General features: G+C 38.4%; 1 protein-coding gene across 22 annotated transcripts in view; it reads left to right on the plus strand.

Annotated features, from left to right (window-relative positions):
* Positions 1 to 15,639, plus strand: part of AIMP1 (aminoacyl tRNA synthetase complex interacting multifunctional protein 1) — a 37,801-nt gene that overhangs the window by 8,643 nt on the left and 13,519 nt on the right. For 20 of the 22 annotated variants that reach the window (XM_084855797.1, XM_084855801.1, XM_084855809.1 and 17 more), the window contains 3 exons: positions 6,768 to 6,901; positions 10,600 to 10,713; positions 13,128 to 13,289. In XM_084855797.1, coding sequence (XP_084711923.1) covers positions 6,768 to 6,901; positions 10,600 to 10,713; positions 13,128 to 13,289 — 410 coding nt within the window. The remainder of the gene's footprint in view (positions 1 to 6,767; positions 6,902 to 10,599; positions 10,714 to 13,127; positions 13,290 to 15,639) is intronic. The other 2 variants (XM_084855817.1, XM_084855818.1) reach the window with 1 other exon arrangement.

The raw sequence follows: 15,639 nt of genomic DNA on the forward strand, positions 1-15,639 counted from the left end.
AAGTCCTAGTGGCTTGGAGCCTACATTTTTACTTCATGATCAGGAGAAGCTTCCATTCATGGAAGGTGAGTTCCACTCATGGGACAACTCCTACCATGAGCAGAACTCTCCTATAATTGAAGCAAAGATGTGGTATCCAAGCCAATATATGTCAAACCCCTATTTTTCAATACGTACTATAGTTAATTGAAAATTTGCTAACTAACTTTCCAAACCTCACTGCTTCTGGCTAAGAACTTTGGCTTGTCTGTAATAAAGTGAACCGATTTAACACCCAAGCTGACAGATATTTCCAGCTAAAGCTGCAGATCATTGTAAAAGAACTTTTTGTCCCCTGTTGACATACTGAAGTCATCTAGGCTGCAATCCTGGCCACCCTTTTGAGGGCACTAAGTTCTGGTGAACTTAGTGGGACTTATTTATGAATAAACATGCATAGGGTCAAGCTGTGTATTAGTAAAAAATTCTTGCTTTATCAGTGCATTATTTTGGTGGTCTAGGTTCAGGTAGGTATTCTGTTCTGCTACACTTTAACATTTTTTCAGGGTGGACTGGGAGAAAATAAAGCATTATTTTGAGCCCAAGCTAGGCTAAGAATGTTTGTACTGAGCTTTGGGAAGTAGGGAGGTAGGGAAGGAAGAATTGCTATTTGATGCTTTCTTTTAGGCCAAGACTGCTTTTGGATCATATGCATTCAGCACCTGGAAGGAGGAAAGTCCTGCTTGCCAAGCAGAGCCAGTTTGCAGCTTAAATTGTTTTCATGTGCAACTTCAATTTTTAAAAAGCAAATGGCTGGATAGAAGTCTGACCTAAAAGATTATATAAATAAATATTTATATTTAGGCACTAAAAGGTTATACAAATAAAATATGGGCTAGCTGTAGTGATTTGTCCATTCAGGACTATAGAATTAACTAAATGATTATGTGACGTAACTCCACAGTGGTTATAAAATTGATCTTTTAACTTTTTTAATATTGGTGCAAAGAGCATTTCCCCTCTACTTACAGATGTAATACTTCTATAGAAATTTATGTTCATTTTTTGTTTTGCAGAATGTTGAGCAATATAATACTGCTATCTTTCTATTTTTGCTAAACCATTAATTAAATGGAATATTTAAAAGGTGCGTAACATGGTGTAAAACAGCTTAGAATTGCAAACAATATAAAACTTCATCATGTCTGTTTTTGTAATTCTGGATTATATGATTAACTAGCTGGCAAATGCACTGTGGTGGCTTGTGTGAAGGAGAAGTAATTGCACACAGCTTTGTCATGGCATCCCATTACCGTCTTGGGAGATAAGTAGCTGGATTGTTCCTTTAGTTTCGAATGAATGGCCCAGAAGGGTTTGTTAGACCAAGTGTGATCATTCACTCAAACTGAACATAGTTAGTTCCTCGTCCATATTTAGGAACAGCTGTTCAAGGGCTGAATATATTTGTACTCACGTTGAGAAAGTTATAAGGAACTTCAAAATGTACTTGGGGTGGTCGGCATAGTCCAATTGCTGCTTGCTAAAAAGTCCTGCCATGACAAAAAGGTGTGATAATGAACTGAGAGTTATAAATCAAGGCCACAGCATGGACAGGGAAGAAGAATGCATCCAGGAAGGTTAGGACATTTTTACTTCAGCTGAACAGAAAGCTAACTTTAAATAGAAAAGAGTCTTGCGTGTTTAGTAGCACTAAAACCCTTCAGTGCACCTCTGTCTCACACTCTTCTCATCTACCCACGCTATGCCTTTTTTAGAGTTGTAGATGTATAGTAGAAATGCTGGTTCTTGCAGAATATTTATACACTACTTGAGCTAGTTAACCAGTCTTGGAATCTTGGCAGTTCAAAACGATGTAGAAGTCTCCCTGGAACCAGTGTAACAGAGGCTTTCAAAACTTTCCCTGATGGTCTGTTTTCAGTTGTTATCTATATTATCTTACATATGGTGCTACCAAGGAAGCATACTTAATCATCATCAACACAGCCCTATACATGTCTACTCAGAAGTATGTTCTAAGTATTCAATGGGGCTTACTCCCTCTGAAGTGGGTATAGGCCTAACTTAAGTTTAAACAGCAGTGTGCTGTCATGTAACCTGCAGACTCCGCTTTGTTTTTTAATCCGTGGGAATTAGATATGTGTTTTCTACCAGAAATACTAATACCTGTGTAAGAGTGTTTTGTTTCTTACATGGTTGCACATGTAAATGTTCGTTAAATAATTGAACTAAAATATGTTAAATACTTCTAATGACCTCTTGATAATCATGAGTTATGTAGAATGATTTGACTTGTTCAAGATTCAAGCAGCTGAACTTAACAAACGTGTTGAAGTTCCCATGTTCCTCCCAAAACAGTTGTGCCTGGCTTTTAAAAACAATTTATAGCACAAAGTATATTTTTTGTATGCTCATGTAAATGCATCCATTAGTTTCCCTAGCTTAATTGGAACGGAAAAGAACGTGCTTCATCTGTCTTTTGTCAATGTGACTGGAAAACAACATCTAAGGATATTTTTTCTTTCATGCTCAGTTTTCTGTCATTTTGTGATTTCTCTTGGTGTAGATGTAACAGTTAACCATAGTTTAGGGAGCAGGCTGTGGGATCCTTCTTGATTTCTAACCCATAGTTAACAATAATATCTGCACCATCCCACTGTCTTATTACTATTTTCATTCTTGGGCATAAAATGCCAATCTACAATGTTACACTGACAAGCTCTCACTTTCATTTCTAAACATGCTTTAGATAATTGATGCACAGTATTTCTAAAGCATGGATGGGTCACTTTTCTGTCATTCCAGCTTTAGAATATTCATTCTCTTTTAGGGGGCCTTTGAAATTGTTGTTTGAATAAACTGGTAATCTGTTATCTAATGAATTTCCAGAAAGGTTCCCAAAGTGAAAAATGTGGGAAAGTTTTTCTGTACAGATGTTAAAAAGGGACAGTCTTTTGCTTCAAAATTTCTGCTGCAAGACCATAACACTCATTACTCCATGAATTACTGCAGTCGATTTAGAATGGCCCTTCCAATAAGAAATCTTTGAAACTAGTACATTTTAAACATGTACAGCAGCAGCATCTACAGAGTGTCTTCTAAAACTGAAGTACTAATCCAAATATATAAGACGGAAATACCAGTCTAATATCTTGTTGAAGTAGTATGTAACTATAAATAACTGACAAGGGCTAGTTGCTGCCAAGCACAATGACTGAGTGCCTTAGAAACTAGTATATGCTTGTGATTTCAAAACTGGACCAATAATTAATACTAATTCAGGTAATGTAGATGCTTGCTGGATATTAAGAACTTTCCTCCTGCAGCTATGTATAGGCTTGAAAAAATGGAGTTCGTATATATTTCAAGTTGATTTGAAAGTATGTAATGTAGGGAACTATAGCTGTAAGTATAGCATGGGGTAAAGCAATTGTGATTTCTAGCAAATTGGCCTGATTACTGCTATAATTTTGGACATTTACTTTTGTTGCAATATTACATGGTTTTGGTCTATGAAAAAGATTGTGTTTAAAATTTATTTTAGGTGAATAACTACGCTTGCTGGTTGCATGCTTTACTAAATTCGCAGGGTATATTTTTGGAACATTAAACATAACTTAGTTAACTCGTAAGAAGCCTCTATTCCTTCTTAACTGTTAGAAAATGTATCTTGAAAACAGATACTTAAAAAATAAATGAACATAATATTTTAGAAGATATGGTTTATGAATAACACAATGTCTATTTTTGGAATGAGACATCTTAGATTACAAATACTTTGGGTAAGTCTAGGAATTATAGAACTATAAGATAAGGATTATTCTAACACATAATAATCTTAACAGCATGTATTAGAATTGGCAAGTATACTTTATCTTAATTAAATTATCAGACATTTGAAAGTGAGTATCCCAGTGAAATTGATGATTTTGGAGGAAATATTGAAACATTTGCAGTTGTTGCTTTCAAAATTATATCATATGGTAATATATTTTGTAGCTTGGTTAGCCCATAATTATAATTAACAGTATTCTTAGAAATAAATATACTGCATTCAAATAATGAAATGTCAGGTATTAGTTATTTTGCAAAGTAATTGAAATGATCTCATGAATAGGGCAACAGCAAAGGATAGAATTTAGGAGGCAGAATTTGTTGCCTTATAATTAATCTGATGGGCCTCCAGAGGTCTTGGACAAGGCAGCCAAGCTGTTGATCTATGCACTGATCATTCTTGTTTCCATTGCTGCAACAGCAAATGGGAGCATTTAATAGGAGAGGGTGCATGCAGTAGGTGTCTGGTAATCCCCCAGCATAGGATTAATGCTGTATTTATCCACAAATATCCATATATCCAAAGGCTGGAACACTTGAGGAATGTCCCAAGGCTTGAGCATTCGCAGTCATATTTCTTTTCTTTTTTTGTAGTGCTCTCAAGCCAGTGTATTTAGAAATGAATAAGGAATTGGGGGTATGCACTCGAAACTAAACTTTGTACCAACCCAAATCACCCACACACCCAGGGCTAGAGATGTGAAGGCCCAGGAAAAACTGGGGAAGGGGGGGGGGACAGAAAACAATGTTCCCCAGGAATTTTTGGGAAATCTGGGGGAAAATATTTCCCCGAAGTTTTTTGGTTTTCCCCCCATTTTTTTTTCTGGACTGTACGCAATTGGCTGCTGTTAGCATGGGTTCATGCTTGACAGTGTCTTGGACAGTGCCCAAACAAAGCACTGAGACACATATAATTCAATGCTAGAGTATTATGAAAGTGACTGTTAATATCAGTGGGCATCAGTAATGAGCAACAAGAGGCTGGATGAGGGCTAATAAACTGAAGCTCAATCCAGACAAGACTGAGATGCTGTTGGTGGGTGGTTCTTCTGACTGGATGGAGGGTGCTCAACCTATTCTGGATGGGCTTGCACTCCCCCTGAAGGAGCAGATTTGTATCTTGGGGGTCCTCCTGGAGCCATCTTTGTCACTTGAAGCTCAGGTGGCTTCAGTGGCTTGGAGTGCCTTCTACCAACTTCAGTTGGTTGCCCAGCTACGCCCCTATCTGGACAGAGATAACCTGGCTTCAGTTGTCTGTGCTCTGGTCACCTCCACATTAGGTTACTGCAATGCGCTCTACGTGGGACTGTCTTTGAAGACAGTTCAGACGCTGCAGCTCTTGCAAAATGCAGCAGCCAGATTGATAACTGGGACTAGAAGGTCCAGACATAGAAGACCAGCTCTGGCCTATTTGCACTGGCTGCCTATATTCAAGGTACTGGTTTTAACCTATAAAGCCCTGCACAGCTTGCGACTGCAATACCTGATGGAGCGCCTCTCCCCAAATGAACCTACCCATACTCTACTTTCAACATCTAAAGTCCTCCTCCAAGTGCCTCCTTTGAGGGACCTCGGAAGGCAGCAGTGAGGAGAGGGCCTTTTCAGTGGTGGTCCCCCAGCTGTGGAACAATCTCCCCGATGATACCCACTTGGCACCAACATGGTTGTCTTTTCGGCACTAGGTTAAGACCTTCGTCATCTCTTAGGCATTTGGCAGCACCTAAGTTTTTAATCGGTCCTGGATCTGTCTTTGGTTATGACTGACTGTTCAAAGTTGTTTTTAGTTATATGTTGTCTTTGTGTGTATGTGGTCTGTGTGTTTTATATAAATGGCTTTTAAACTGTGTATATTATATTTTAATGTTTTAATCTTTGTAAACCACCCAGAGAGCTTCGCTATGGGGTGGTATAGAAATGTATAATAAATAATAATAATTAATAATAAGGACATAGCAAAGGAAATATACAAGATTTGCTTTTAAAGCATTAGCTTTTCATGCTTTTCAGGATTGTTGTGCTGATGATAAAAGATAATTGCCTCATTAAATCTTTGAATGTTTAAATGCTTGAAAGCTTTTTTGTGTAAAGGATCCACAGAAGCAGAAATGTTACAGTAGCAAGTGACTGTTAGTTTTCAGCAATTTCCAAAAAGAGGATGACAAAAACCCATTTCACATCAAGCTGGACATTGCCACTTTTAATATATTGTTTCTTTTCCTAGTCTGATCTCAGAAAAAAAAATATTTTGCAATTACTTTGAAGCTCAGTCTTATTTTTTACTGAGCTATCATGGTGGAATGTCCTCTGTAGGGAGACCAGTCTGGCTCCATCACTGCATACCTTCCACTTTATATTGAAGATTTAGCTCTTCTGGAATACCTTTAGGACTATAGAATTTGATCATTAGCTAGGGGCGTTGTTGTTGCTGCTTGTTTTTTCAAGGTTTGTTTCCTCTGTCGGCATGGTATTTATTAATTGTATTTTAGTAAACACCTTACTTCTCCATAGCCTTTGCAATTTTGGGGATGATGCAGTTTTTACACCTTATCTGGCACTGTGCCACAAAGCCCTATACTTTAGTGCTTTGATAGAAACCAAGTCTTAAAATTGGTGAACTTTTGACTTGCATTCTGTCTCTGCCTTGCAGTCTAGAAAAATGGAATAAATTCTGAATTGCACAGAAGAAACATGTTTGTTACAGATGGTAGGCAAAAGTCACTTGTCTTTCCAGAATACTGGAAAATACAGGCACACATCAAAATCAGCTTGACAATTCCTTTTAATGTGAGTTTTAAGTTAGGGTGAGCCCAGTGTGTTCTATTATTAGATATTCTGCTCTGCCAACAATGGCTGGTTTTCAGTCTACTTATTCAAAACAGAACTGCAGATAATTGCATTAATAAAATGTTCACATTATCCTGTTTCCTTTTGTTTAGGATTTTAGTCCGTGCCTTGATGAAAATGGCAGCCAACAATGCAGTTCTGAGCAGACTGGAGCAGAAGGGTGCAGAAGCAGATCAAGTTATTGAATACCTTAAGCAGCAAGTTGCTCTTCTAAAGGAAAAAGCCAGTAAGGCATAAATCTTTAACCATATAGTTAAATGTCCGTGGAAAATCTGGGAAATAGAGTCTCTAGCTTCTGACTGTGAACCAAGCTCTATGTAAAACCTCAATTTTACACTAACGCTTTCCTATAGCAAGCTATAAAAATATAAAGTTTCCTAGTTTTAAAAATCACAAGGTAATTACCTGGTGCCAAAAGCTATATTGGGGTGTTACTCAGTACTCAACCCTGCGGAGAATATACCATAATTAGTGCTAAGTCTCTACAATGACTAATTGCTGAATTAAGCTCTATAATAGATGGAGCAAGGCCTTCCCTTCTCAGGGGTCTGGAAGGTACATGTAGGAGAAGGTATGCCAGGCCATTTAGGAATTTGTAGAGAATAACCAGCTCCTTGAATTGGGTCTGAGAAGGAACTGCCAGCCACTACAACTATCCAGGCTGTCTTCAAGTGCATTCCATGTAGACTACATAACGCAGTCTAACATGAAGTTTAGAGCAGCACGTGAATGACAGCCACCACGTTCCTTTATGATTAAGGAGGGATGGAGCTGGTATATTGGATACAGTTAATAAAACACACTTCTAGCCACTGTTGCCATCTGGGACCCAGGTAGAATGCAGAGACCAGGAGCATGCTGAAGTTTCAAAAAACGATGTCAACAAGTTGTAGCAACCTTGACAACTAAAAAAAATGAAGTATTTTTAGAGGACTTGTAATGCTGTTATTTCTTTCAAACTTAACATAATTTTTCAATCATGAACGATTTACATTTTTCACTGATATAAATGGTGGACGGTGGGCCAGTTTGCATGACACGACAGTTCACCATGGTTTAACCCATGGTGAGGCTGCACTGTGTACAGGGTGCCGTTTTGCAGATCCACTCCCCCGTTCATGGGTTGTTGTGTCACATAACCCTAGAATATACCATGGGTTATGCAAGGGTTGTTTAACCCTTATATAACCCTCACCGAATGCATTCACAGACATGTCAACCAGCAAGCGGGGGCTGGATACCCATACTGGCACCTGAAGCCACTGTGGCTCATTGTGGGTTAAATAATTCATGATGAGCCGCACTGTCATACAAACCAAGTCAATCACTTCATGCAGAAGATTAAGAAATGGTGTGCACATTTGTTGCTGCTAGCATCAAAGTTGATTCCAGGTACAGCATGAATAGCTTCATACCTCCCAGATTTGAGTGTACCTCGCATGCAATTACTTCCATTTAATAATATTGTTTGGTTAATCCAACTTGTATGTAAAATCATTTGGATAGTTATTATCATGCTGCTGGTTTCTGACTTCTTTGTTTTATAGAGTTTGTAGCATTTGCATTTTGGTGCTGTTTTAGTTTTTATGCTGCCTTGAGGTTCTGGAACGGACCTATTACATTAATGAAAATGTAACTCGGTGAGAGGCTAGTTAAGACGCACAGGAATAAGCTCCTCTTTAAAGATAGCGATACCAAACCACTGTTATACTGCCAGTTCATGAGAATGTTACCAGAAGAGGGCCTACTCCACCTCTTCCACATTGCAGAGAAAAGTCTGCTATAACTTGAGCTGACTTTACTGAATGCCATCTTCCTTGTGAGGAAGAAATAGTGTCTGAGCTTTGCAAGTCTTGGCCACCTGTCTCCAGATAACAAACAGTCTGTCTCTGGCACTGTTGAAGCTTGTCATATGAAGCTCCCTTATAGAAGCTGTTTGAATACATTGTTACTGTTTGTCCTTTGTCAATTACACTTACCTGCCTATATATAGAATGGTAATTGTAGTTATCAGTACCTAAGGTTTAGAGACTGTATCAGAAAGTAAAAAAATATGTACTTGCTACTTTTTTTAATCATATTTTCTCCAGGTTGAAGATTTTTTAGCATATTCAATGTGTCTTAACTAAAGCTGTCCTTTTTTCAATTCCCAAGGAGGCATTTTGGCCTAGAATTGACAGACAGATGTTCTGCTTATAAATCTAAGAGATCAAACTTTTCATCCGTTTCTGAATTGTCCTAAGGTAGTGCCTCTAGAGTTCATCTCACTACAGTTTACAGTGAAATGCCCTGTCATCTTTCTTCCACCCCTTCTTTCCTGATGCAGTTAGACAGAAGGTTTTAAAGAATAAACCGTTTGGCTATGCATTCCATTGGAATAGGCATATAATGCCGTTCCAAATTATATTCCCGCAAGAACCTTCAAGCAACAAGTTCATTTCTTAGAACAGGTGCCAAGTAACAGGGATGGTGGGGGGAGGGAATGGATATGATTAAGAAGTTGTTTCTGTTTATGCTATTGAATTAATTGCAAAATACTCCACAGCAGATATTACTGTGGTGTTCATTGACAGTAGTGTAGGCTAGTAAAAAATACCTCTTAATATTTAGGAAAACTGAGGTGCTAAGTGCTTATATAGGCATTCTTTGAAGAGCATGGGATAGAATTCAAATCTCCTGCTCCCTATTCCAAAACCTTAATGGAAAGAACATCCTTCCTTTTAGTTGCTATGTTGAGACTCTGTTGTCATGACTGTTCCTCTCATTTATTTGTTAAAACTGATACTTCCACATTTTTTAACGGAATAAATCTGGAGTTTGAGCATTGCAACAAACTCCTAATGCACTCAGGTTACATAAGTGATTTTGTGTAACCCCACATTATTGTTTCTATGTTAATTTGACCATTATTATCTTTCATAGCTTTTATAGAAAAGGCTTAGGTATTCTATTATATTCTTTTAAGTATTGGTATTGTATTTTATATTTTTAAGTGTTTCTATGGTATCTAAGGGCACAATACTATTGTGATAGTTGCCAGCCTTAGCTGTGGGCTGTCCTGCATCCAGTGTGGGGCAGCCATAGCATGGAGGTGATCCTGGCCTCCATGCTCCACCCACCCTGCATTTTTGGCTAGACAGCCGATTTCAGCTGTTTAGCTGTGGCTTTGCAAGGGAGGAGGCCATGCGGTGCATAGGAAGCTGTATAAAGCAGCTTCTGTGGTCTCCTCCATTCCCCGCCCCAGGGACCGCCCCCTTTTCGCCTCTGCCCCTGAGTGTGGAGATGTAGTCATTGTGAAGAGAACCATGCCAGCTATGAGGGGGCAGGGGACGGAGCAGGGGCCATGGGTTTCCTTTGTTTCCAGAAACTGAAAAATCCTATGGCCCTTTAGATGGAGTCTGGTGGTCATAGGATTACTCCCTTAGTCTTTTAACTGTTTCTAGTCTACCCAGAGAACGTTAGTTATTAGGCAGATTAAAAATACAATAAATAAATAAATAAAAATAAATTAAGCAAAGTGTATATGGAACAGCTAACGGATGTGAAATGTGACTTTCCTGCTTTTTGAAGTTTTAGGAATGAGTGGTTCCTATATCAAACTGATACCTGCTAATAGAGCTCAAACTTGTACAAAAGGGCAAAACTCAGCTTACCATTTATGACAATATTTATTTTTATTTATTTATTTTATTTATTAGCCGCCCATCTGGCCGGCTACCCAGCCACTCTAAGTGGTGTACAATACTAATAACAAATTTACATAATCAACTGAACAAAAAAAAAATAACAAAACAACACTTCTCTAAACACCCTAACCTACACCAAATATCTGCCTGAACAGCCAGGTTTTTAAAGCCCGGCAGAAGCTCATCAAAGAAATAAATATGACTTTAGTAGCTCTAATGGGAGTTCTGTTTCCTGTAGTCTTACAGGCATCTCTGAGGGAAGAAAAGAAACTTCGTGTAGAAAATGCTAAACTGAAGAAAGAAATTGATGTGCTGAAACAAGAATTAATCCAGGCAGAAATTCGGAATGGAGGTAACTGAATTTGGGCTGAGGAAGCAAATGTTGCCAAATGCAACCACAGCATTTTTAAACCAATTTTTAGCCATTTTAATTTCAAATTTAGGATGTGTGGGAGGGAACAAGGGCTGAATAGACATGGGGTGTGTGTATATGCAAAGCAGTTATAACCTGTATGGCATGTCAGTGACATTTTTGTCTTCATTCTAAAACTACTTTGAAACCCTGTCTGCCTGATGTACTTTGCCTTTACTGGAGAGTGGTGGAGAGAGAGTTGCAAATGAAAGTAGGAAATACACTGACTATTCCCTAACCCAGCTAAAGGTAAAAGCTACGGGGTTTAAATTAGTGACAATTAATGTATTTCAGTGGGTCTTAGTCATGAACAGCTTTAGCTGGGCTTGGGAGCTAGAAGGACATTGATCTTGAGATACATTCTCCCTCTGCAAATGCAAGTTTGCTCCAGCTATCTAGACCGCATTGTAAAGTGGAATGTACTTTTGTAAGCCTTTGGATACTTCAATAGGTCTGAAATATTTGAAAGCATCCTAAATGTGTAGAGATTCTTTTCATGTTCTCTAACTAGGTCTTTGAAAAAATTTCATTAATTGAGTCTCAGACCATCAGTCCTGCAGACTATTAGATCATATGTTCCATCCTACATTCTGTCCTTATTTTCTGGTCACTTTTGCATTGTATTCTCTGCTATAATATGCATTTGTAAATACACACAGCTTGTAATCTCCATATTTTGCTTCCTTCAAAATTCTACATGCAGAAATATTTTCTGTGACATTCATATGCATAGTATAGCCCCATTTGGGCTTTCTGCCTCCTGTGATCCCAGTTGTGTGAAAAGGGGAGAGATGGCCTGCATGCATTAATCCTACCCTGTACCATCACCATCACATTGCTGTTGCGTTGGAGGGGGAAGTCTGAAGTGGAAACCTGCTGTCCTCAGGTAGGCTGCCTGTGTGATTTAGAGCCTAAATCATATGGGCAGTCTGCATGCATAGAGTAGGCTTCCTAGTTGAAAAAATTTCCCCTCCAACATGAAAAATGTGGTGATAGAGATGTGGCAGGGCTGATGGCCCTACTCTCCCGTTTCATGCAACTGGAATTGTGTGAGAAACAATGCTTGAATAGAGCATGTTTAAGTTCCAGGACATGGTCTGAGGGTACATTATGTGTAGCCACCTTGCTGAAACTAGGCAGATCTATGTTGGGTCAGTGCTTGGATGGGACACCACCTGGAAGTCCCTTGTATCTGTCTTTGAGTTCCACGGTAGAAGAAAGATGGGATATAACTGTATTTAAAAAACACACATAGAAACTGCCTAAATTTTCAGTTGTACACTTAATGTTATGCTTGTATGCTTACACAAAGACACTTTGGCGTGGTCTATACATGCAGCCAAATGAGGTAGCATCTATATATGTAGCCAAATGAGGTAGAATTCAGAAACAGTAGTGTAGTGTATCATTTTATACTGCCCATGAGGAATACTGTTTCTCAATGCTCCCTGCAGAAATTCTCCCAACAAGGAAAAACAAACAAAACAAAACCCAGTGTATGGGGACAAGGGGAAGTTCTAGTACTTCCCACTCCCTGTTTTGCAAGTTTTCTACTTGCAGGGAGTCTTCACATAGTGCAGGAGTGGGGAGCCTGTGGCCCATCAGATGTTATTAGATTACAACTCCCATCATCACTGACTATTGGCCATGCTGGCTGACTTAAAGCTCATGGGAGTTGAAGTCCAGCATCTGGAGGGCCACAGTTTCTTGACCCTTGATGTAGGGGAGCATTCAGGTATAGTCCAAATGGTTCCATGACTAGTATTATACTAATTTTATTAAATATATACAGCCCTCAGGTTTAATGTTAAGCAACTGACAGTGTCTAAATCAATAGCTTTAATCTATTTATGTTGATTGTGTGTGTGGGTTATATGAGTGTATTTCAGTATGCTATTAATCCACTTTAATCACGCTGACTAAAATATTACATCTAGCTAATCCCACGCACAGCTATTTGGAAGCAGGTCTCATTTAAATTGGTTTGACTTGCTTCTGATTAATCATGGTGAGGATTAGGCTGCAATAACAGTAATTTTGTTGCTGCTTTTTACATTATAATAGCTTATTAATTCTCTTGTAGCACACCAATAAAAGCTAGAAGCACATACTTAATTTATGAAAATGAGCACAAAACTGGAGACAACCCCCTTAAGTTTTCATTTAATACTACATTTTACTCCAACTTACATTTCACAAAATACTTATAAGTAGCAGAACCAAGTAGCAGATTTGAGATTGATGGACTGGATTTTAGCAGCAATTTGGATTTGATTTACTTAAATCTGAAATATTTCTGCATAAAATATAGTATTTTTTTTTTGTAAAATTGATTATTTTGTGTTTTAATTTAGTGAAACAAATCGCTGTACCACCCAGCAATACACCTTCTACAGCTTCATTTTCAGAAGGTTTCTCTCAGCTAGCACCTGCTGCAGTAATCCCATCTGGACTCAAGGAACAACCTAAAGGAACAAGTGAAGAAAAGAAGAAAAAAGACAAAGCAGAAAAGAAAGGTAATTCTGTAGAAGTTACTTGGAAACATTCCGTGTACAATTGCATTGATAAACACTGGGAAGGAAATATGAACTAATTTTCTCATTAATACAGAAGTGTTTCAGGAAAACTATTTGAGATCTTGTAAGGCATATAGGAAAGATTAATACATATAGCGTATACCCAAGTTGTTTGTAGAACTACTCCAGAGTTGTTAGATCTGGTTTCCATATGAATTTATATTTTTTTATGGTTACTAAAAATGTACATCTGAATCTGGCTTAAAATTTCAGATATTGCCAAAGTTATGTTAATGTTAATGAAATTCTATTTTGTAGTCTGTCAGAACATGCTGATTCAAACATAGCCCTGAATCCCATGCTTGGACATTACCTTTAATAGGGATATCATGTGAGCTAGACAGAAGCCTTCGTAAAGCAAAGGTATATGAAGGGACATTACGGAGTGGGCACAGGTGTAGCCAGAGTGAGAGAAGCATGCATGTTTGAAGCCACTAGTTTCTAAAATGGAAGAACCTATGTTAGTTCTAATTCCAGCTGGAAGGTGCATTAAAGGGATATCCTAGTTGTATCTCTGCTTTCATGGCCCAAGAGAAGTCACAGATGGGATATGGCTGCAACTCTTATGCACTGAGGGATGGAACAGGTGGATGGCAGCTGCAGGATGGGCAGGCAGGCTTTCTTCAGTTATTTGCAAAATACCTCTAGATAACCTTACATTTTTCAAGATATGAAATACTCCCAAACCATATGCCCAGGGCAATCCTATTCATTTGGAGTGGTCTGAGGTTGGAGTACTCTAACATTTCCTAACCTCTGCCAGAAGGGAGGAAGGAACAGTATCTGCCACTCCTTTCTTCCCAGTTTTTAATTTCCTCCCATTATGAGCATGGGAGATAAGTATTTAGGTCAGCTCTTGGGCTGTTCTAAATTTTCCCACATGCTGGCGGGTTTTGAATGCTCCATGTCCAGAACCACCCCTCTCTGCCCATTCCCCCACCCCAACACTAGAGAAGGAAGGGCCATAGGAAGATCTGTGGGGGCAGGGAGGGAAATATTGGTTCTGTTCCTTTGAGGTCAGTGCCTGATATCCCTTATAGTCTCTGGGACACTGTCCCAGGGACCATAGGACTGCAATCTAAATGTGTGCCAATTATTTTTAAAGAATATCAGGAAAAGAAATCCAATGAAAACTGTGGGATGTAAGAATTTTTAAAGCAAATGTTCAGCATTAGGAGTCGATGTTGGGGATATTTTAGTTGTTCATAGTTAAAACATAATTAAACATAATTTTATGTATTAGTAACCATAAGGAGTAGGGTGAGAAAGGTGGTTAATAAAAACATGCCTGGATGTGGAATAACAGAATAAACTGAACATTTTCAGTCTAAATTTGCTCTGTTTCATTAAATACAGTGTGTTTAGAAATTGTTAAGAGGTAATCCTGTTAACATTAGTGAAGACAAGTAGGAACCCACAACAAACTGTTGCAATGTACCCCCAGTCCTAATGGGTGTTCTCCCTATTCAAGGCTCTAACTAGCCTGGAACAGGAGACCTTTAGTGCTGTTTGGAGTGGGGGATTAGGAGGAAGGAAAGGAATATCTTTTCCCTCACCCTCCTGAAACTTTTCCTTGCTGGCTGACAGCCCTGAATCTAAGTGCTTTATTGCTTTATGGATGGAGTGGTATGAGGAGAGCTTCTGGAGAATGGAGAGGAATTTGGGAAAGCAAGGAAATATAGGCTACATCTTTCAATAATACAGGAGTATTTCAGGAAAACTATTCCGAGTTATCATAAGGTTTGTAGAATCTCCCTAGCCTTAATCTCCCATCCCATCCCATCCCATCCCACCCCAGAATACTTTAAGCTGTTAGGGGCTCAGGAAGGCCAGTTGCCTTTCATCTCCGTCTTCTTTCCTTTCTCTCCAGTTGATAACCTCAACAGTCTATGGCTCAGCTGTCCTCAACATTTTATAGTTCAAATTAGGTACTTGTTGGGCCATTTTGTTTTTTTTCTATATTTTTGTTTTTAATTTACAAACTAATATATTTAGTTTGTAAATTAAGCTAAATTTACAAAATAAAATTTGTAAATTGGTCCTACTTATTTTTCTTAGTATGCAGAAACTATTACCTTATTTTTGGGTGTCCCCATTTTGCTTCCAATCAAAACTTTGTTATTAGAGGAAATTATCCTGTGATTCTATCTAGTTAGCAATGTTTAAGGAAACCTGTTGAAGCAGAATTGTAATATTTGGTCTCATTCGAAATCATGGAGTGTATTCAAGAATTCATAGTGTTTTTTTCATTCAGGGAAATGTATATTTTTATTAACTTGCATAAATTGCA

Source organism: Heloderma suspectum, chromosome 5, assembly GCF_057233095.1.
Source record: "Heloderma suspectum isolate Gila_16-S chromosome 5, 16-S_ref, whole genome shotgun sequence".
Taxonomy (NCBI): domain Eukaryota; kingdom Metazoa; phylum Chordata; class Lepidosauria; order Squamata; family Helodermatidae; genus Heloderma; species Heloderma suspectum.